The sequence below is a fragment of the Salmo salar genome, chromosome ssa02 (assembly GCF_905237065.1).
Source record: "Salmo salar chromosome ssa02, Ssal_v3.1, whole genome shotgun sequence".
Classification (NCBI taxonomy): domain Eukaryota; kingdom Metazoa; phylum Chordata; class Actinopteri; order Salmoniformes; family Salmonidae; genus Salmo; species Salmo salar.
Window position 1 is genome coordinate 78,611,028 of NC_059443.1, and position 21,761 is coordinate 78,632,788.

General features: G+C 43.0%; 1 protein-coding gene across 1 annotated transcript in view; it reads left to right on the forward strand.

The window, feature by feature from the left end:
• The first annotated feature begins 438 nt into the window (after window positions 1-438).
• Window positions 439-21,761, forward strand: part of LOC106595473 (zinc finger protein 721) — a 28,784-nt gene continuing 7,461 nt past the window's right edge. The window contains exons 1-3 of the mRNA XM_045710550.1: window positions 439-849; window positions 13,827-14,046; window positions 16,948-17,873. Coding sequence (XP_045566506.1) covers window positions 841-849; window positions 13,827-14,046; window positions 16,948-17,873 — 1,155 coding nt within the window. The 5' untranslated portion in view covers window positions 439-840. The remainder of the gene's footprint in view (window positions 850-13,826; window positions 14,047-16,947; window positions 17,874-21,761) is intronic.

Sequence of the window (21,761 nt, forward strand, 5' to 3'; positions counted from 1 at the left end):
TATATAGGGTTTTTCATAGAATCCCAAAACGCTTAAAAAACAACAACAACAATGACAAGCAATATATCATGACGGGTCGACGAATATCGGCCAAGTCTTTGAACGCTGCATCCTCCGAAGAGGAGAGGGTCAGTTGATGGTTTGAACGGAGGGAGTGGACAGAGGACGGTAGATGACGGTGATGGAATCCGGTGATAATCTTGTAGAGGGCAAATCAGGGAAGCAACCTGAGTCATGTAGCCACTGGACTTCTCCTCTTCCACTCTGTGTATTACCCATTTAGGTGATGCCTCAGGAGCAGTCAACTCAGTATTATTATAAATACATTATTTGGTTTAAGAAATTAAAATATACATTTAGTAAAATACCACTGCAGTGTGCTCCTGAACTGGCGGTGGCGGTATAGAGTCTACAGTAGAGATAATCCGGACCGGAAATTAGACCGGAAGCAGAAAGACACTGATGTAGCTAGCCAGCAGTCTGGATTAGCTGTCCACGTAATTTTGTGGAAAATTCGTAAAATATCACAATGATACGGTTGAAAAATATGTTGTGACGTTGCCAAACTCTAACTGTAAACACGGAGCAGGCAATATTTCCAACTACTATTTTTTTAATAGTTTTGTAATCGGGTTTAGCAAAGCAGTTAGCTAGCTAACCTTTGTCAAATTGTAATGGCAAGTGCTACTAGTAGCGAGGCTATTTAATTCGCTAGCAAACTAGCTAACGTGACCTCGTGGTGAACATTTAATTTCAGAGGAAGGACGTGAACGATTTCAGAAATTCATTTTCCGCTACAGCATTTAGCTAGCTGCTTCAACAATTCCTGAAGGATTCAAGATGGATGAGGTGAGAACCATGACTTTGGTTGCTAGCAAACGAAACGTTCTCTAGTTAGCTAGTTGCCTCCCGTTTCTCCACCCTTTTCCCAAAGTGTGCACTCCCAGATTTAAAACAAGCATCGGATTGGTGTTAGCACAGTAGTAGTGGCTGGATGGAGATAGCTAGCGTTAGCTATCAGTAGCGGGGATTGATCTTGTGTAAACCAAGTACACGTCGGCAGAATAGTAGCTAGCCTTTAGCGTTCTCCACTCTTCTCCCGACATATACTTGGCTTACACACGAACACGACCATTCCCCGCAGTGCTGAGCGATTAGTTATTTTTGAGGTCGGTTCGATTCAGAAAAATTACTGTTTTCGGTTTTGATTATTGGGGTTGAATACACAGGATCCAACTATTAATAAAAGTCCCAGGATGGTAGTAAATGCCAATTACTGCGTTTAACCTATTAACCATTAATTTACTCTAAAATATTTCAGTTGTGTATATTACATTTGTTTTATTTTATGACTTTCATGCCAAGTCATCTCATCAGAGCTGCTGCCTGACAATCACTATTTTGTAGTAATTTAAAGTAAATAAGGCATACTTTAATGACTGCTGAATAGGGAAAGGGGATACCTAGTCAGTTGTACAACTGAATGCCTTAACTGAAATGTGTCTGCTACATTTAACCCAACCCCTCTGAATCAGAGAGGTACGGGGACTGCCTTAATCAACATCCACCATGTCAGGGGCAGAGGGACAGATTTTTTCCCCTTGTCAGCTCTGGGATTCGATTCAGCAACCTTTCGGTTACTGGCCCAAACCTCTAACCACAAAGCTACCTGCCCCCCCAAGCAACTATCAATCACTTAGATCATGCATTTTCAGGTAGCGATACCTCTCAAATCATGCTGTAACAGGCATAAAAGAAACACAGACCAGACAAATAGATTATGGTCATTGTAGTTAGTTTAGCGCATAAAAAGTGGTAATTATGTGGAATATTAGCTTGTTAGAAACTAGAACTCCCTACTACATCAAACAGTTCAGGCTGGATCTGGTGTACCTCTAGAGCAACTGCAATGTGCGCATTGAGCTCACAGAAAGAAGCAAAATGTTGGTCAATTAGTTGTTTAAATTAAGAATATCAGCTATCAAAATAAGACTTTATTTATTTATTCGCCGTTAGTCAGCACCTCCACACAAACTATTATTCTGGGTGTGCACCAGCTCATGTTTTTTTATCTACTAAAAAATGAAGAATAACAGACATTTTGGTGAATTGCTCAGTACTAGTGGAATGCCTTGTTATTGCTGTTGGTTGGTCTACAGATCTCCCCCTGACCTAGCTAGGTTACTAAACTCAACTCCATGGTGGAGGAAGTTTCTGATGAACTCCACCAATGGAGTTGAGCAGAGACCAGGCTTTGTGGAATTCAGCTCCGATGCCCTGAACCAGATCTAACCGGTCTCTGATTGTGTTGGTGGGGGAATAGAGATGTCTAAAGATCGCAGCGTTGTATCTGTCTCATTAAGGCGTCTCTGAGCGCACGGGCAGCGCCATTGAGGCCATCTCCATTTTGAAGTAGTTCATTTTCTTCTTTTACTACTTCTATGAGTTGGTAAACAAACTGAAAGGGTGCATACTGCCACCTGGCGTGTGTTATTTGAACAGATATGATGCCACGGTTGGCCTGCAGTTATGGTATGTTTGCTCATGAGTATAATTAATTGGCAGGTCCTTCCTGCCTACCTGGATGGAATTATGGGATCCTTCTTTAAACCATCCCACCCAGTTGACTACTTTCAAATTGTAAAATCAATCAAATGTATTTATAAAGCCATTTTTACATCAGCTGATGTCGCAAAGTGCTGTATAGAAACCCAGCCTAAAACCCCAAACAGCAAGCAATGCAGATGTAGAAGCACGGTGGCTAGGAAAAACTCCCTAGAACAGCAGGAACCACGGAAGAAACCTAGAGAGGAACCAGGCTATGAGGGGTGGCCAGTCCTCTTCTGGCTGTGCCGGGTGGAGATTATAACACATGGCTAAGATGTGGCTAAGATGTTCAAACGTTCATAGATGACCAGCAGGGTCAAATAATAATAATCACAGTGGTTGTAGAGGGTGCAACAGGTCAGCACCTCAGGAGTAAATGTCAGTTGGCTTTTCATATCCGATCATTGAGTTAGAGAGAGCAGGTGCGGTAGAGAGAGAGAAAGTTGAAAACAGCAGGTGTTGGACAAGGTGACACGTCCGGTGAACAGGTCAGGGTTCCATAGCCACAGGCAGAACAGTTGAAACTGGAGCAGCAGCACGACCAGGTGGACTGGGGACAGGTACTCCTGAGGCATGGTCCTAGGGCTCAGGTCCTCAGAGGGAAGAAATTGAGAAAGAATTAGAGGGAGCGTGCTTAAATTCACACAGGACACTGGATAAGACAAGAGAATTACACCAGACTGACCCTAGTCCCCCAGCACGTAGACTAAATACTGTAGGCTGAGACAGGAGGGGTCGGGAGACACCGTGTCCCTGTCCGACAATACCCCTGAACAGGGCCAACCAGGCAGGATATAACCCCACCCACTTTGCCAAAGCACATCCCCCACACCACTAGAGGGATATCTTCAATCACCAACTTACCATCCTGAGATAAGGCAGAGTTTAGCTCACGAAGATCTCCCCCACGGCACAACCCAAGGGGGGGCCAACCGGGACGGGAAGAACACGTCAGTGACTCAGCCCACTCAAGTGACGCACCCTTCCTAGGGACGACATGGAAGAGCGCCAGTGACTCAGCCCCCGTAATAGGGTAAGAGGCAGACAATCCCAGTGGAGAAAAGGGAACCGGCCAGGCGGAGACAGCAAGGGCGGTTCGTGGCTCCAGTGCCTTTCCGTTCACCTTCACACCCCTTGGCCAGACTACACTCAATCATAGGACCTACTGAAAAGATGAGTCTTCAGTAAAGACTTAAAGGTCGACATGGATAGGCAGACCATTCCATAAAAATTGAGCTCTATAGGAGAAAGCCCTGCCTCCAGCTGTTCTAGGGACAATAAGAAATATAAATTCTAGGAACAATAAGGAGTCCTCCGTCTTGTGACCGTAGCGTACGTGTAGGTATGTACGGCAGGACCAAATCAGAAAGGTGGGTAGGAGCAAGCCCATATAATGCTTTGTTGGTTAACAGTAAAACCTTGCAATCAGCCCTAATCTTAACAGGAAGCCAGTGTAGAGAGGCTAGCACTGGAGTAATATGATCAAACTTTTGGGTTCTAGTCAAGATTCTAGCAGCCGTGTTTAGCACTAACTGAAGTTTATTTAGTGCCTTAGCCGGATAGTAGAGCATTGCAGTAGTCTAGTCTAGAAGTGAAAAAAGCATGGATACATTTTTCTGCATCGTTTTTAGACAGAAAGTCTCAGATTTTTGCAGTGTTACGTAGATGGAAAAAAGCTGTCCTTGAAACAGTCTTGATATGTTCGTCAAAAGAGAGATCAGGGTCCAGAGTGACGTTGAGGTCCTTCACAGTTTTATTTGAGACGACTGTACAACCATCAAGATTAATTGTCAGATGCAACAGAAGATCTTTGTTTCTTGGGACCTAGAAAGAAACAACAAAGAAACAACATCCTGTATGTCCGTTCTCTCCTTCATAAAGAAACAAGGTGCTGCTGGCCTAACATCCTGTATGTATGTTCTCTCCTTCATAAAGAAACAACATCCTGTATGTATGTTCTCTCCTTCATAAAGAAACAAGGTGCTGCTGGCCTAACATCCTGTATGTATGTTCTCTCCTTCATAAAGAAACTACATCCTGTATGTATGTTCTCTCCTTCATAAAGAAACAACATCCTGTATGTATGTTCTCTCCTTCATAAAGAAACAACATCCTGTATGTATGTTCTCTCCTTCATAAAGAAACAACATCCTGTATGCATGTTCTCTCCTTCACAAAGAAACAACATCCTGTATGCATGTTCTCTCCTTCATAAAGAAACAACATCCTGTATGTATGTTCTCTCCTTCATAAAGAAACTACATCCTGTATGCATGTTCTCTCCTTCATAAAGAAACAACATCCTGTATGTATGTTCTCTCCTTCATAAAGAAACAACATCCTGTATGTATGTTCTCTCCTTCATAAAGAAACAACATCCTGTATGCATGTTCTCTCCTTCATAAAGAAACAAGGTGCTGCTGGCCTAACATCCTGTATGTATGTTCTCTCCTTCACAAAGAAATAAGGTGCTGCTGGCCTAACATCCTGTATGTATGTTCTCTCCTTCACAAAGAAACAAGGTGCTGCTGGCCTAACATCCTGTATGTATGCATCTTTGTTCACTCGAGATTTAAATGTAAAAATGTCAACATATTTACATTGTCCGGTTTAAATGGTGCTCTGCGAGGGGAGACAATGTGCCTGCTGGCACTGAACACTCTCTGATGGCACGCTGGTTGCTGGGATGCACAAAAGCTTCCTGGCAACCCTGGCAAGGCGAGGCAGCTCTGATGCATGGCCACTCCACCACACCAGTGGATCCTCTTCTGCTGTAATGGGTGGCAGAGACAGGTAGACCTTGATCTCTTCTTTCCCTCTGTCTTCTGAGGAGGTTGGAATCTGACCCTCTTCACCTCTCTGCTGCCTTGTTGAGGTAATCCTTCTCAGCAACCCAGCCAGGCCTTTCCCCTCCGATGCTGCTGTGGGGTGTTGGTGGTGGAGGTGCTGCTGGTGCTTTGTGGTTGTTCCCTGACTTGTGCAGTTGCCAGCTTCAAGGCCTCCTGGACACAGCTGTCAGTGTCAACTTTGGCAGCCTCAGGCTCATCTAACAAGCTCCTTTTGAAGCAGGGGTCAATGAAACAAGGCATGTGCATGACTCTTTGCCTTCTCGGTGTATCTGTTGTTAAGGTCTTCTCTCATTACCCTTTTCATCTCCTTAGTCAGGGATGGCTCCGTATCCTTTTCCACCAGAACATCATAGGTGTTGTGGTCCAGGACAGGCTTGATGACTGACAGTGTCACTCGTGTCTCTGAGGCAAGTGCATCTGTGAACTTGCTCAGAGGTTCAAGAAGCTGGCACAGTTTCTCCATGACACTTATGTTGGCATCCATGGGCATCAGATGCCATGTTCCTCTTTCCCCAGCCAGTGTCACACAGACTGGCTGCTGTTGGCTGAGGAAACGCTCAAGCATCTTGTGTGTAGATCCCCATCGGGTCACCACATCATGGATCAGAGCCTTCTGTGGCCTGTTGAGGGCAGCTTTGCTTTTCTCTCAGTTCTCTCCTTCTCTTCCAGCTCCGTGAGAAGCATTGGACCAGATGACGGCAGGCCTTGACTGCTGTGTTAACTCTCAGAATTTTCAGAGCCTTTGAGATGGCCAGGTTCAAATGATGGCCAAAGCACCCAAGCCACAGATCTGGGAACGCTTCAAAAGCCTTGATCATGTTTGTTGCATGGTCTGGTTATGCAGACCAGGTCTTTCTTGTTGATCCCCCACTTTTCCAGCATATTCTCAAAAAACTCTGATTTTTGTGAGCCGAGTGATCTGGGAAGAACTGTGTTTCCAGGCAGTTTGATTCCTGTTGCCAGTCTGGGGTGAGGTAATGGATAGTGAAGCTGATGTAGGGTTAACCACCCCCTGCTTTCACTGGTCCAGAGGTCAGTAGTTGCAGCGAACCATGTGCCTTGTTGCATGTTCTGCAGACAGGGTGACCATCTTCGATTAAGTTTTCCTCAGCACCCTTGTAAAACCCAAAATACAACCACAGTTCAGATTTGGTCCTCTTAGAAGGCTGAAAAATCTCCAGAGCGCCGTCACTGCCTTCCTCCATGTTTTCACACAAAACCAAACCCACGTTGCAGCTGCACCTGCATCAGACTGTTGCTAACTTTGGTTGATGCTGGACAGTATTTACCATGAGTTTTTCAAACCGCGGTAATCAAATTTCAAACGGTAATACTAACCACTGGGAATTTTTCCATGGTTTATCGTGAAACCGGTAATCGTTTCATCCCTACATGCTGCTAACAAAAATATATGGAATGTCTGCTCTACCCAAAATTACAACCAAATAATTGCAGCATTACCGCAAAAATGGAAGAGGCAAGTGGAAGGGGGATTAGTAAGGAACTTATCTGTCGGCCCTGCATTAAAGAACTTAAATGGTTAAAGAAAATTGTAGTAAATAAAGTATACCAGTTTCATTTAAGGACCAAAAATTGACAGCTGTGCCATGTAGATTGCAAAATAGTTGGGAAGAGATTTTTGATGTACCAATTCCATAGCACATGGTTTATGAACTAAAACGCAAAACGACGCTAGATTCAAAACTTTACATTTTTCATTTTAAATATTTATACAAAATTCTTGCAACCAATAGAATGTTAAAGTGCATTCGGCAAGTATTCAGACCCCTGGACTTTTTCCACATTTTGTTATGTTACAGCCTTATTTTAAAATGTATGAAATAATTTTTTCTCATCAATCTACACAAAATATCCCATAATGACAAAGCAAAAACATTTTTTTTTAAATGTTTGCTAAATGATTAAAAATCAGTTAGGGGAGGTAGGGTCAGGAGAGGGGAGGTAGGGTCAGGAGAGGGGAGGTAGGGTCAGGGGAGGGGTGGTAGGGTCAGGGGAGGGGTGGTAGGGTCAGGGGAGGGGTGGTAGGGTCAGGAGAGGGGTGGTAGGGTTAGGGGAGGGGAGGTAGGGTTAGGAGAGGTAGGGTTAGGGGAAAATAGTTAAGGAACATATATAAAAATATACACACACACACAGTACCAGTCAACAGTTTGGACACACCTACTCATTCAAGGGTTTTTCTTTATTTTTACTATTTTCTACATTGTAGAATAATAGTATAGACATCAAAACTATGAAATAACACATGGAATCATGTAGTAACTTAAAGTGTTAAATAAATCTAAATATGTTTTAGATTCTTCAAAGTAGCCACCCTTTGCCTTGACAGCTTTGCACACTCTTGGCATTCTCTCAACCAGCTTCACCTGGAATGCTTTTCCAACATTCTTGAAGGAGTTCCCACATATGCTGAGCACTTGTTGGCTGCTTTTCCTTCACTCTGTGGTCCAACTCATCCCAAACCATCTCAATTGGGTTGAGGTCAGATGATTGTGGAGGCCAGGTCATCTGATGCAGCACTCCATCACTCTCATTTTTGGTCAAATAGCCCTTACACAGCCTAGATTAGTTGGGTCATTGTCCTGTTGGAATAAAACTGATAGTCCCACTAAACTCAAACCAGATGGGATGGCGTATCGCTGCAGAATGCTGTGGTAGCCATACTGGTTAAGTGTGCCTTGAATTCTAAATAAATCACCAACAGTGTCACCAGCAAATCATCCTCACACCATCACACCTCCTCCTCCATGCTTCACGTGGGAACCACCCATGCCGAGATCATCTATTCACCTACTCTGCATTTCTCAAAGACATGGCGGTTGGAACCAAAAATCTCCAATTTGGACTCCAGACCAAAGGACAGATTTCTACCGGTCTAATGTTCATTGCTCATGTTTGTTGGCCCATGGAAGTCTCTTCTTTTTATTGGTGTCCTTTAGTAGTGGGTTCTTTGCAGCAATTCGACCTTGAAGGTCTGATTCACGCAGTCTCCTCTGAACAATTAATGTTGATGTCAGTTACTTGAACTCTGTGAAGCATTTATTTGGGCTGTAATTTCTGAGGCAGTTAACTCTTATAAACTTATTCTCTGCAGCAGAGGTAATTCTGGGTCTTCCTTTCCCCATGAAAGCCAGTTAAATCATATTAATGCGTTAAGAAGGAAAGACATTTCCCAAATTAACTTTTAACAAATTGAAATGCATTCCAGGTGACTACCTCATGAAGCTGGTTGAGAGAATGCCTGGAGTTTGCAAAGGGTGGCTCCTTTGAAGAATCTCAAATATGAAATATATTTACATTTGTTTAACACTTATTTTGGTTACTACATGATTCCATGTGTTATTTCATAGTTTTGTCTTCACTATTATTCTACAATGTAGAAAATAGTATAAATAAAGAAACCCTTGAATGAGTAGGTGTGTGTCATCTTTTGATATATGCATGACGAACGCTTCCCAACTGTTTCGGCGGATAAGCATTTAGACAACCCTATAATATTGCACTGAATCATAGATTTGGCACATCATTGTACATGTTACACATCAGACAGTAGCCTACAATTAGCAAAATAGAAATTGATTGAAGATAATATGTATTTCAATGTGAGTTCTAGACCTATGTAGCCTAGACTTTTACTGCAGTCATCTCGGTTTTCATTTGAAGTTTATTTTTATTCTTCACTTGTTTATAATAGGTGCGAAGACAATGGCAACTTTGTAGGCCTATTTGAAGTCAACAGTGTTCTGAAGTTACCGGCGGTCACAGAGACAGATAAACATCTTGATTCTATATTTGGCGGAGATCTTATATGTATATATATATAAAAAAAAGCATCTAACGACACACTTAGCTGTTCTGTGAGTGGTCTGAGGAAGTTAGGAAATAACAAGCATTTTCAAGTGCAACTGAGAAACGGCTCAGAGATTTATTGATGCTCCTAAGAAGGTTCTAGTGACGCACTTATTAGTCTTACAGTGATGCTCCAGAGCTTTTGTTTAATATCAGCAAGTAGTTTTGAATGTAGTGTTCACGAGCCAAAACGAGGCCCCCCGAAAATTGTGCACAATTGTGTAATACATTGTACATAAAAAACTAAAATTCATAATATGATACAAATCCAATTCGTTCAATATGTTACAAATTTGTGAGTGCTTAAGATCACGGACTGCATCTACAAGGGACTGTTGGGAAACTGGGCCCAGGGGGAAAGAACAGTGTTGGCTGTAATGATGTCTGTGAAGGGAAAAGAACAGTGTTGGCTGTAATGATGTCTGTGAAGGGAAAAGAACAGTGTTGGCTGTAATGATGTCTGTGAAGGGAAAAGAACAGTGTTGGCTGTAATGATGTCTGTGAAGGGAAAAGAACAGTGTTGGTTGTAATGATGTCTCTGAAGGGAAAAGAACAGTGTTGGTTGTAATGATGTTTGTGAAGGGAAAAGAACAGTGTTGGTTGTAATGATGTCTCTGAAGGGAAAAGAACAGTGTTGGTTGTAATGATGTTTGTGAAGGGAAAAGAACAGTGTTGGTTGTTTTACAGTAACGTCTTTCGTTGTAATATAAAAGGGACGTGTTAGTTTCACAATCTTTAAGGATTCCATCTTTTTTGTCAGGGCCTGTAGTCATAAAGAGTCTTTATTGTCAGGGCCTGTAGTCATAAAGAGTCTTTATTGTCAGGGCCTGTAGTCATAAAGAGTCTTTATTGTCAGGGCCTGTAGTCATAAAGAGTCTTTATTGTCAGGGCCTGTAGTCATAAAGAGTCTTTATTGTCAGGGCCTGTAGTCATGAAGAGTCTTTATTGTCAGGGCCTGTAGTCATGAAGAGTCTTTATTGTCAGGGCCTGTAGTCATGAAGAGTCTTTATTGTCAGGGCCTGTAGTCATGAAGAGTCTTTATTGTCAGGGCCTGTAGTCATAAAGAGTCTTTATTGTCAGGGCCTGTAGTCATAAAGAGTCTTTATTGTCAGGGCCTGTAGTCATGAAGAGTCTTTATTGTCAGGGCCTGTAGTCATGAAGAGTCTTTATTGTCAGGGCCTGTAGTCATGAAGAGTCTTTATTGTCAGGGCCTGTAGTCATAAAGAGTCTTTATTGTCAGGGCCTGTAGTCATGAAGAGTCTTTATTGTCAGGGCCTGTAGTCATGAAGAGTCTTTATTGTCAGGGCCTGTAGTCATAAAGAGTCTTTATTGTCAGGGCCTGTAGTCATAAAGAGTCTTTATTGTCAGGGCCTGTAGTCATAAAGAGTCTTTATTGTCAGGGCCTGTAGTCATAAAGAGTCTTAAGAGGAATGCTGGTCTAGGATCTGGTCCCCCGTTTTGATTATAATCTGAACGACCAAACTGATCCTAGATCAGCACTCCTACTGCTGAGAGGTTTTATGAACATGGAACCCTGATCAGGTAGCTGCGGTGCAGGATGGTAATAAGAGACTGAACTTGACAGAAGAGTTTCTGGCAGCTCACTTACATCAATGGAAATCTGTCTTTCATGTACCAAGCTAATAATAATGTGGGTGGGGGGGTGATTATCTGTCCTGTTTCACACATGTACCAGTACGTATTAATACACATGTGAATTGGAAATGTTATTTTTTTTGTGTGCATATTCCTACTCTCCCTGAGACTCCCTGTGTGAAAAGGGTCAAGGGTCACCGTAGAATATCTTTCAGACAGGCTTGTACTTATTAACCCACAGCAGGCTAATGTGTGTGAATAGGGTCAAGGGTCACCGTAGAATCCCTTTCAGACAGGCTTGTAAACCCACAACTGTCGAATGTGTGTGAATAGGGTCAAGGGTCATCGTAGAATCCCTTTCAGACAGGTTTGTACTTGTAAACCCACAGCAGGCAAATGTGTGTGAATAGTAGAGGTCGACCGATTATGATTGTTTATTTATTTGTAATAATGACAATTACAACAATACTGAATGAACACTTATTTTAACTTAATATAATACATCAATAAAATCAATTTAGCCTCAAATAAATAATGAAACATGTTCAATTTGGTTTAAATAATGCAAAATAATGTGTTGGAGAACAAAGTAAAAGTGCAATATGTGCCATGTAAAAAAGCTAACGTTTAAGTTCCTTGCTCAGAACATGAGAACATATGAAAGCTGGTGGTTCCTTTTAACATGAGTCTTCAATATTCCCAGGTAATAAGTTTTAGGTTGTAGTTATTATAGGAATTATAGCACTATTTCTCTATTCTCTATACGATTTGTATTTCATATACCTTTGACTATTGGATGTTCTTATAGGCACTTTAGTATTGCCAGTGTAACAGTATAGCTTCCGTCCCTCTCCTCGCTCCTACCTGGGCTCGAACCAGGAACACATCGACAACAGCCACCCTCGAAGCAGCGTTACCCATGTAGAGCAAGGGGAACAACGACTCCAAGTCTCAGAGCGAGTGACGTTTGAAACGCTATTAGCGCGCACCCGCTAACTAGCTAGCCATTTCACATCGGTTACACCAGCCTCATATTGGGAGTTGATAGGCTTGAAGGGGTGGGTATAATTTGTGGAACGTTCCAACAGGAATCTGTTCCAAAAAACGTAAAGTAAAAGGTTGCCAACCAACAATGCATACAAAGTAGCAATGCATACAAACCTAGCTAACTAGCTGCCGAATAGGCATCAACTCACCACGTAGCTTATTCTTAATGTTTCTCCATAGGCAACCAGAGTGAGGACAGACATTTTTCGGAATACTCGCGATGAGTGAAAAACGCAATGAAATAGACCACTCACTACCCGGTATCTTATTCTGCCGCTATACAACTTTGTATGCGTTGTTTTTTGGCAATCTTGTTATTTACGAAGTTTTTGGAATAGATTCCTGTTGGAACGTTCCACAAATTATACCCACCCGGCTTGAAGTCATAAACAGCTTGAAACACAGCGAAGAGCTGCTGGCAAAACGCACTAAAGTGCTGTCTGAATGAATGCTTACGAGCCTGCTGCTGCCTGCCACCACTCAGTCAGACTGCTCTATCAAATCATAGACTTAATTATAATATAATAAACACACAGAAATATGAGCCTTAGGTCATTAATATGGTCGAATCTGGAAACTATCATCTCGAAAACAAGGGTCAAGGGTCACCGTAGCAGGCAATATTAACTAAATATGCAGGTTTAAAAATATATACTTGTTTATTGATTTTAAAGAAAGGCATTGATGTTTATGGTTAGGTACATTGGTGCAACGATGGTGCTTTTTTCGCAAATGCGCTTGTTAAATCAACACCCGTTTGGCGAAGTAGGCTGTGATTCAATGAGAAATTAACAGGCACCGCATCGATTATATGCAACGCAGGACACGCTAGATTAACTAGTAATATCATCAACCATGTGTAGTTAACTAGTGATTATGTTAGGATTGATAGTTTTTTATAAGATAAGTTTAATGCTAGCTAGCAACTTACCTTGGCTTCTTGCTGCCCTCGCGTAAAAGGTAGTCAGCCTGCCATGCAGGCTCCTCGTGGAGTGCAATGTAAGGCAGGTGGTTAGAGCGTTGGACTAGTAACCAAGGTTGCAAAAACGAATCCCCGAATCCCCCCTGAACAAGGCAGTTAACCCCGTTCCTAGGCCGTCAATGAAAATAAGAATGTGTTCTTAATCTGACTTGCCTAGTTAAATAAAGGTGTAAAAAAAAAAACGATTACCGATTGTTATGAAAACTTGAAATCGGCCCTAATTAATCGGCCATTCCGATTAATCGGTTGACCTCTAGTGAATAGGGTCAAGGGTCACCGTAGAATCTCTTTCAGACAGGCTTGTAAACCCACAGCAGGCTAGTGTGTGTGAATAGGGTCAAGGGTCACCGTAGAATCTCTTTCAGACAGGCTTGTAAACCCACAGCAGGCTAGTGTGTGTGAATAGGGTCAAGGGTCACCGTAGAATCTCTTTCAGACAGGCTTGTAAACCCACAGCAGGCTAGTGTGTGTGAATAGGGTCAAGGGTCACGGTAGAATCTCTTTCAGACAGGCTTGTAAACCCACAGCAGGCTAGTGTGTGTGAATAGGGTCAAGGGTCACCGTAGAATCTCTTTCAGACAGGCTTGTAAACCCACTGCAGGCTAGTGTGTGTGAATAGGGTCAAGGGTCACCGTAGAATATCTTTCAGACAGGCTTGTAAACCCACAACAGGCTAGTGTGTGTGAATAGGGTCAAGGGTCACCGTAGAATCTCTTTCAGACAGGCTTGTAAACCCACAACAGGCTAGTGTGTCAGAAGAATGTGGTCCTTAAATGATGATGTCGTTTTTTAACTGACAAGTGGCGCACTGACTGTTTATGTTTTACTATAAAGTGTGTTGTGATTTAAATACAGTTTGATTTGATTCTGTATTCTAGGACTTTGGTGGGCCGTCCCCATCCTGCTCCACGGAACCCCAACCAACACTGTCACTAGGTCCTGACGGTAACCACGGTGACCGGGACTACACACCGCAGGGGCAGGAGATTGGTTACCCTGGAGGCCTTGACAGCTTCAGTGAAATACCTAGATTTAACATCGTAGTCAAAGAGGAGGAGGAGGAAGAAGATTTAGAGGAGTGGAGTTTTAATTATACAGGTAAGTAGCCGACTGAATGTTAACTAGAAATAAAATGGTTCTCTCAAGAGGACAGTTCAATTTGATGGGACAGTTCAATTTGATGAGTCTTTAAAGATGGAATCCTCATTAGGGGAAACAGATCCACTGTTTGCCTCAGACACTTTGTTATTTTATTATGTTTTGTAGATGAAACGGAGGTGAGCAGCATGGTATTTTTTGTTGTTGTTGCAGTATCTGCTGTTCTGTCACCCATGCAATGATGTGTGAGGAGGAAAATAACAGTGTTGGTTGTAGTGAGGAAAATAACAGTGTTGCTTATAATAAGGAAAATAACAGTGTTGGTTATAATGAGGAAAATAACAGTGTTGGTTATAATGACGAAAATAACAGTTTTGGTTATAATGACGAAAATAACAGTGTTGGTTGTAATGAGGAAAATAACTGTTGGTTATAATGAGGAAAATAACAGTGTTGGTTATAATGAGGAAAATGACAGTGTTGGTTGTAGTGAGGAAAATAACAGTGTTGGTTGTAGTGAGGAAAATAACAGTGTTGGTTGTAGTGAGGAAAATAACAGTGTTGGTTGTAGTGAGGATAATAACAGTGTTGGTTATAATGAGGGAAATAACAGTGTTGGTTATAATGAGGAAAATAACAGTGTTGGTTATGAGGAAAATAACAGTGTTGGTTGTAAAGAGGAAAATAACAGTGTTGGTTGTAATGAGGAAAATAACAGTGTTGGTTGTAATGAGGTCTGAGGGGAGAAAGAAAAGTGTTGGTTGTTTACAGTAACGTCTTTCTTGTAATATTTAAGGGACGTGTTAGTTTCACCATTAAAGATTCCAGCTTTATTGTCCCATGTGGGCAATTTAATTAGCCTGGTCCCGGACCTGCTTTCCTTGTTCCCGGGGCGATTTTAATTCCACATGATGCCAACTTTCATCAACACGTCTCCTTTGCCACTAGGGGGCGATAAAGTCCTAGTCAGACACATCCAACTTTTTTTTTTAAAGATGACAGATTTATTTATTTACTACCAAGCAATGAAAATGTGCGTTGTATCAAATGAAGTTGCCACATGAAACCATTTTGTTTCCTGAAGTGCTGTAGCCTGTAGCACCCTGCTCCTCTAGCAGATCAGCTGCTGGACCATCAAACCACAGTTGGAAAGAGGGAGATCTAGAAAGTTTAATAGGCAAAACTAAGTTAGCAAAACAGTTTACATGAAAATATAGTTAATAATATTACATTTGAAATAAAATCCCTAAAATAAATGTTGGCCTATTTTAAATGGTTTTGATGGTTATTTTATTTTCATGATGGTCTTTCCGTCACAGCCCCCTACCTACAGCCTCCTACCCACCCCCTTACCCACAGCCCCCTACCTACAGCCCCCTACCTACAGCCTCCTACCCACCCTCCTACCTACAGCCTCCTACCTACAGCCTCCTACCCACAGCCCCCTACCTACAGCCTCCTACCCACCCCCTTACCCACAGCCCCCTACCTACAGCCTCCTACCCACCCTCCTACCTACAGCCTCCTACCTACAGCCTCCTACCCACCCCCTTACCCACAGCCCCCTACCTACAGCCCCCTACCTACAGCCTCCTACCCACCCTCCTACCTACAGCCTCCTACCTACAGCTTCCTACCCACAGCCCCCCTACCTACAGCCTCCTACCCACCCCCTTACCCACAGCCCCCTACCTACAGCCCCCCTACCTACAGCCTCCTACCTACAGCCTCCTACCTACAGCCTCCTACCCACAGCCCCCTACCTACAGCCTCCTACCCACCCCCTTACCCACAGCCCCCTACCTACAGCCCCCCTACCTACAGCCTCCTACCCACCCTCCTACCTACAGCCTGCTACCTACAGCCTCCTACCCACAGCCCCCTACCTACAGCCGCCTACCCACAACCCTCTACCTACAGCCTCCTACCCACAGCCTCCTACCCACAGCCCCCCTACCCACAGCCCCCCTACCTACAGCCGCCTACCCACAACCCTCTACCTACAGCCTCCTACCCACAGCCCCCTACCCACAGCCCCCTACCCACAGCCCCCCTACCCACAGCCCCCTACCCACACCCCCCACCCACATCCACCTACCCACATCCACCTACCCACAGTCCCCTACCCACAGCCTCCTACCTACAGACTCCTACCCACAGCCCCCTACCTACAGCCTCTACCCACAGCCGCCTACCCACAGCCTCTACCCACAGCACCTACCCACAGCCCCCTACCTACAGCCTCCTTCCCACAAACCCCTACCCACAGCCCCCTACCTACAACCCCCTACCCACAGCCCCCCTACCCACAGCCTCCTACCCACAAACTCCTACCCACAAACTCCTACCCACATCCACCTACCCACAGTCCCCTACCCACAGCCCCCCTACCTACAGCCTCTACCCACAGCCGCCTACCCACAGCCTCTACCCACAGCCTCCTACCCACAACCCCCTACCCACAGCACCTACCCACAGCCCCCTACCTACAGCCCCCTACCTACAACCCCCTACCCACAGCCCCCCTACCTACAACCCCCTACCCACAGCCCCCTACCCACAGCCTCCTACCCACAACCCCCTACCCACATCCACCTACCCACAGCCTCCTACCCACGACCCCCTACCCACAGCCCCCTACCCACAGCCTCCTACCCACAACTCCCTACCCACAGATGGACAATACTTTTAATCCCACTGAGGATACTTTAATGCCCCTCGAGGAGATGATTTATTAGTTTAATACATGAACATAGAGATTTACAGTAGATTATGATACCCTAGTTTCTGTATAGTGCACTACCCTTGACCAGGGTCCAGGTCAAAAGTAGTGCACTATATAGGAAATAGGGTAGCATCTGGGACGCACCATAACTTGTTTTATCCTTACTGTTGTAACAGGAGAGAGTCCAAACCCCAGCTCTAGTGATGAGGCATCAGCAGAACAACACCAGGAGAATCACACAGCTAAGAAGACCTTTTACCGCTGCCCGGAGTGTGGGAAAGAGTTTCCTCACCCATCAAAACTACAGAGACATCTGAGAACACACACAGGAGAGAAACCATATCCTTGCTCTGTGTGCGGGAAGAGATTCAGTGATACAGGGACCCTCAAAACACATGAGAGGTTGCACACAGGAGAGAAACCGTACACCTGCCCGGAAAAGGACTGTTGGAAGAGGTTTGTCAGCCAAGGAGAGTTAAAACTACACCATCGGACACACACTGGAGAGAAACCTTGCCACTGCTCTGTGTGTGGGAAGAGTTTCTCACGTATGTGGCACTTGAAGGTCCACATGATGACACACGCCGGAGAGAAGCAGAGACTCAGCATGAAGAAACCTTTCCCATGCTCTGAGTGTGAGAGGGGCTGCAACTCTGCAGCAGAGCTCAAGATGCACCAGAGGATGCACACTGGGGAGAGACCTTACCAGTGTTCCACCTGCAAAAAGACCTTTGTTTTCCCAAGCTCTCTAACAAGACATGAACAATCCCATATAAGCGAAGCGAATAGTACCGCCAAGCCGTACAGCTGCGCAGAATGTGGGAAGGAATTCACCCAGCCATGGACCTTAAAGATACACATGCGACAGCACACAGGAGAGAAACCGTACCACTGCTCTCAATGCGAGAAGAGGTTCTCATCTTCGTCACTCCTTAAAAGACACCAGAGGGTTCACACCGGAGAGAAACCATTCCAGTGCTCCGACTGCGGGAAGAGTTTCTCCTCGTCAGCGAATAGAACTAGTCACCGTCGTCGTATCCATGAAGGTATACAGGGTGGGTCACAGCAGCAGGAGGCGACTGCTGTGGATGGTACCAATAAGGTAGGTTTATTTGGTGTATCCAGTGCAATTTTGTATTTATTTTCTTTCTTAAAATGGTTTTTCTAGAAATCCGTGTTGGTGGATTCCAGATTTCCTGCTTATTTTCTTCTGATTCCAGGAATCTTCCAACCTGTATTTCTGGAAAACCTGGGAATTTTAACCTCTAGGGTCGGCGGGACGAAATCGTCCCACCTACTCAACAGCCAGTTGAATCCCGTGGCGCGTTATTCAAATACCTTAGAAATGCTATTACTTCAATTTCTCAAACATATGACTATTTTACACCATTTTAAAGACAAGACTCTCGTTAATCTAACCACACTGTCCGATTTCAAAAAGGCTTTACAACGAAAGCAAAACATTAGATTATGTCAGCAGAGTACCCAGCCAGAAATAATCAGACACCCATTTTTCAAGCTAGCATATAATGTCACATAAACCAAAACCACAGCTAAATGCAGCACTAACCTTTGATCTTCATCAGATGACACGCCTAGGACATTATGTTATACAATACATGCATGTTTTGTTTAATCAAGTTCATATTTATATCAAAAACCAGCTTTTTACATTAGCATGTGACGTTCAGAACTAGCATACCCCCCGCAAACTTCCGGTGAATTTACTAAATTACTCACGATAAACGTTCACAAAAAACATAACAATTATTTTAAGAATTATAGATACAGAACTCCTCTATGCACTCGCTATGTCCGATTTTAAAATAGCTTTTCAGTGAAAGCACATTTTGCAATATTCTGAGTAGATAGCCCAACATCACAGGGCTAGCTATTTAGACACCCAGCAAGTTTAGCACTCACCAAAGTCAGATTTACTATAAGAAAAATTGTATTACCTTTGCTGTTCTTCGTCAGAATGCACTCCCAGGACTTCTATTTCAATAACAAATGTTGGTTTGGTTCAAAATAATCCATAGTTATGTTCAAATATCCTCTGTTTTGTTTGTGCGTTCAAGACACTATCCGAATGGTAAAGAAGGGTGACGCGCACGACGCATTTCGTGACAAAAAAATTCTAAATATTCCATTAACGTACTTCGAAGCATGTCAACCGCTGTTTAAAATCTATTTTTATGCAATTTTTCTCGTAAAAAAGCGATAATATTCCGACCGGGAAAGCGTGTTTACGTACAAAGAGAGAGAAAGTAAAAACATGGGATCCCCTCGTGCACGAGCCTGAGTCTCATAGTACTCTGACCGGCCACTATCCAAACGCGCTAATGTTTTTCAGCCAGAGGCTGGAATTACATCATTCAGCTTTTTCCCGGGTTCTGAGAGCCTATGGGAGCCGTAGGAAGTGTCACGTTACAGCAAAGATCCTCAGTCTTCAATAAACAGAGCCAAGAAGAACAAGAACTTGTCAGACAGGCCACTTCCTGTAAGGAATCTTCTCAGGTTTTTGTCTGCCATATGAGTTCTGTTATACTCACAGACACCATTCAAACAGTTTTAGAAACTTTAGGGTGTTTTCTATCCAAAGCCAATAATTATATGCATATTCTAGTTACTGGGCAGGAGTAGTAACCAGATTAAATCGGGTACGTTTTTTATCCGGCCGTGCAAATACTGCCCCCTATCCCCAACAGGTTAACCTCTTGGGGCTAGGTGGGACGCTAGCGTGCCACCCGTGGTGCACTCCATCAACAGCAGGTGCATTTCAAGAGCGGCAAATTTGAATCCAAATAAATGTCAAAATTCAAATTTTTCAAAAATACAACTATGTTACACCATTTGAAAGATAAACATCTCCTTAATCTAACCACGTTTTACGATTTCAAAAAGGTTTTACGGCGAAAGCATAAATTTAGAGTATGTTAGGACAGTACATTTACAAGAGTTGTGTGTAATGTTTTGTCAAGTCAAAGACAGGGTCACCAAAACCATAAAACCAGCTAAAATGATGCACTAACCTTTTACAATCTCCATCAGATGACACTCCTAGGACATTATGTTAGACAACGCATGCATTTTTAGTTCTATCAAGTTCATATTTATATCCAAAAACAGCGTTTTACTATGGCATTGATGTTGAGGAAATCGTTTCCCTCCAATAACCGGCAGTCAAGTCAGCGTCAGAAATTAAAGAATTAAAATTAGAAAACATTGGTAAAATATTATATTGTCATTTAAAGAATTATAGATTTACATCTCTTGAACGCAATCAACTTGCCAGATTTAAAAATAACCTTACTGGGAAATCACACTTTGCAATAATCTGAGCACTGCGCCCAGAAAAATACGCGTTGCGATACAGACTAGACGTCATGTTGGGGAGATCTAAAATCGAAAATACTATGTAAATAATCCATTACCTTTGATTCTCTTCATCAGATGTCACTTCCAGGTATCACAGGTCCATAACGAATGTAGTTTTGTTCAAAAAAGCTCATCATTTATGTCCAAAAATCTCCGTCTCGTTAGCACATGATGTAAGCCAGCCGGACTTCTCGTCATGAACGAGGGGAAAAAATATATTTCCGTTCGTTCAAACATGTCAAACGTTGTATAGCATAAATCATTAGGGCCTTTTTAACCAGAACATGAATAATATTCAAGGTGGACGAATGCATACTCTTTTATAACGTATTGGAACGAGGGTACCCAAGATGAACTCGCGCAAGGTGTCTAATGGGCCATCATCGTTCCATGGCTCTTGTTCGGTCAGATCTCCCTCCAGAAGACTCAAAACACTTTGTAAAGGCTGGTGACATCTAGTGGAAGCAATAGGAAGTGCCAAAATATTCCTAAACCCCTGTGTTTTTCAATGGGATAGGTTTAAAGTCAATACAACACATCAGGTATCCACTTCCTGTCAGAAAATGTCTCAGGGTTTTGCCTGCCAAATGAGTTCTGTTATACTCACAGACACCATTCAAACAGTTTTGGAAACTTTAGAGTGTTTTCTATCCATATATAATAAGTATATGCATATTCTAGTTACTGGGTAGGATTAGTAACCAGATTAAATCGGGTAAAAAAAAATTATCCAGACGTGCAAATGCTGCCCCCTAGACCCAACAGGTTAATGCAACCGCTGTGTCAGATTTCAAAAAAGCTTTACAGCGAAAGCACACTTTACAATAATCTGAGTACGGCGCTCAGTCACAAAACCAAACCCGCCATTTTGTGGAGTCAACAAAACTCAGAAATAGCATTATAAATATATAAACACTTACCTTTGATGATCTTCATCAGAATGCACTCACAGGAATCCCAGTTCCACAATAAATGTTCATTTGTTTCGATAAAGTCCATCCTTTATGTCCAAATACCTCCATTTTGTTCGCGCGTTCAGTCGAGTAATCCAAATCCACTGTGCTCGCGCAGTGAGTTCAGACGAAAAGTCAAAGAAGTTATATTACAGTTCGTAGAAACATGTCAAACGATATATAGAATCAATCTTTAGGATGTTTTATCATAAATCTTCCATAATATTCTATCCGGATGATTCCTTTGTCTTCGATCTGATTCCAATGGCTCTTATTCTCTCCCCATTCACAGTAGAAGCATGAAACAACGTTCTAAAGACTGTTGACATCTAGTGGAAGCCTTAGGAAGTGCAATATGACCCCAAAGACACTTTGGATAGGGAATCACTTGAAAATCTACAAACCTCAGATTTCCACACTTCCTGGTTGGATTTGTTCTCAGGTTTTCGCCTGCCATATGAGTTCTGTTATACTCACAGACATCATTCAAACAGTTTTAGAAACTTCAGAGTGTTTTCTATCCAAATCTACTAATAATATGCATATCTTAGCATCTGGGACTGAGTAGCAGGCAGTTTACTCTGGGCACCTTCTTCATCCGGACGTCAAAATACTGCCCCCTACCCAAGAGAGGTTAAGGCCCTTACAACAATATAACT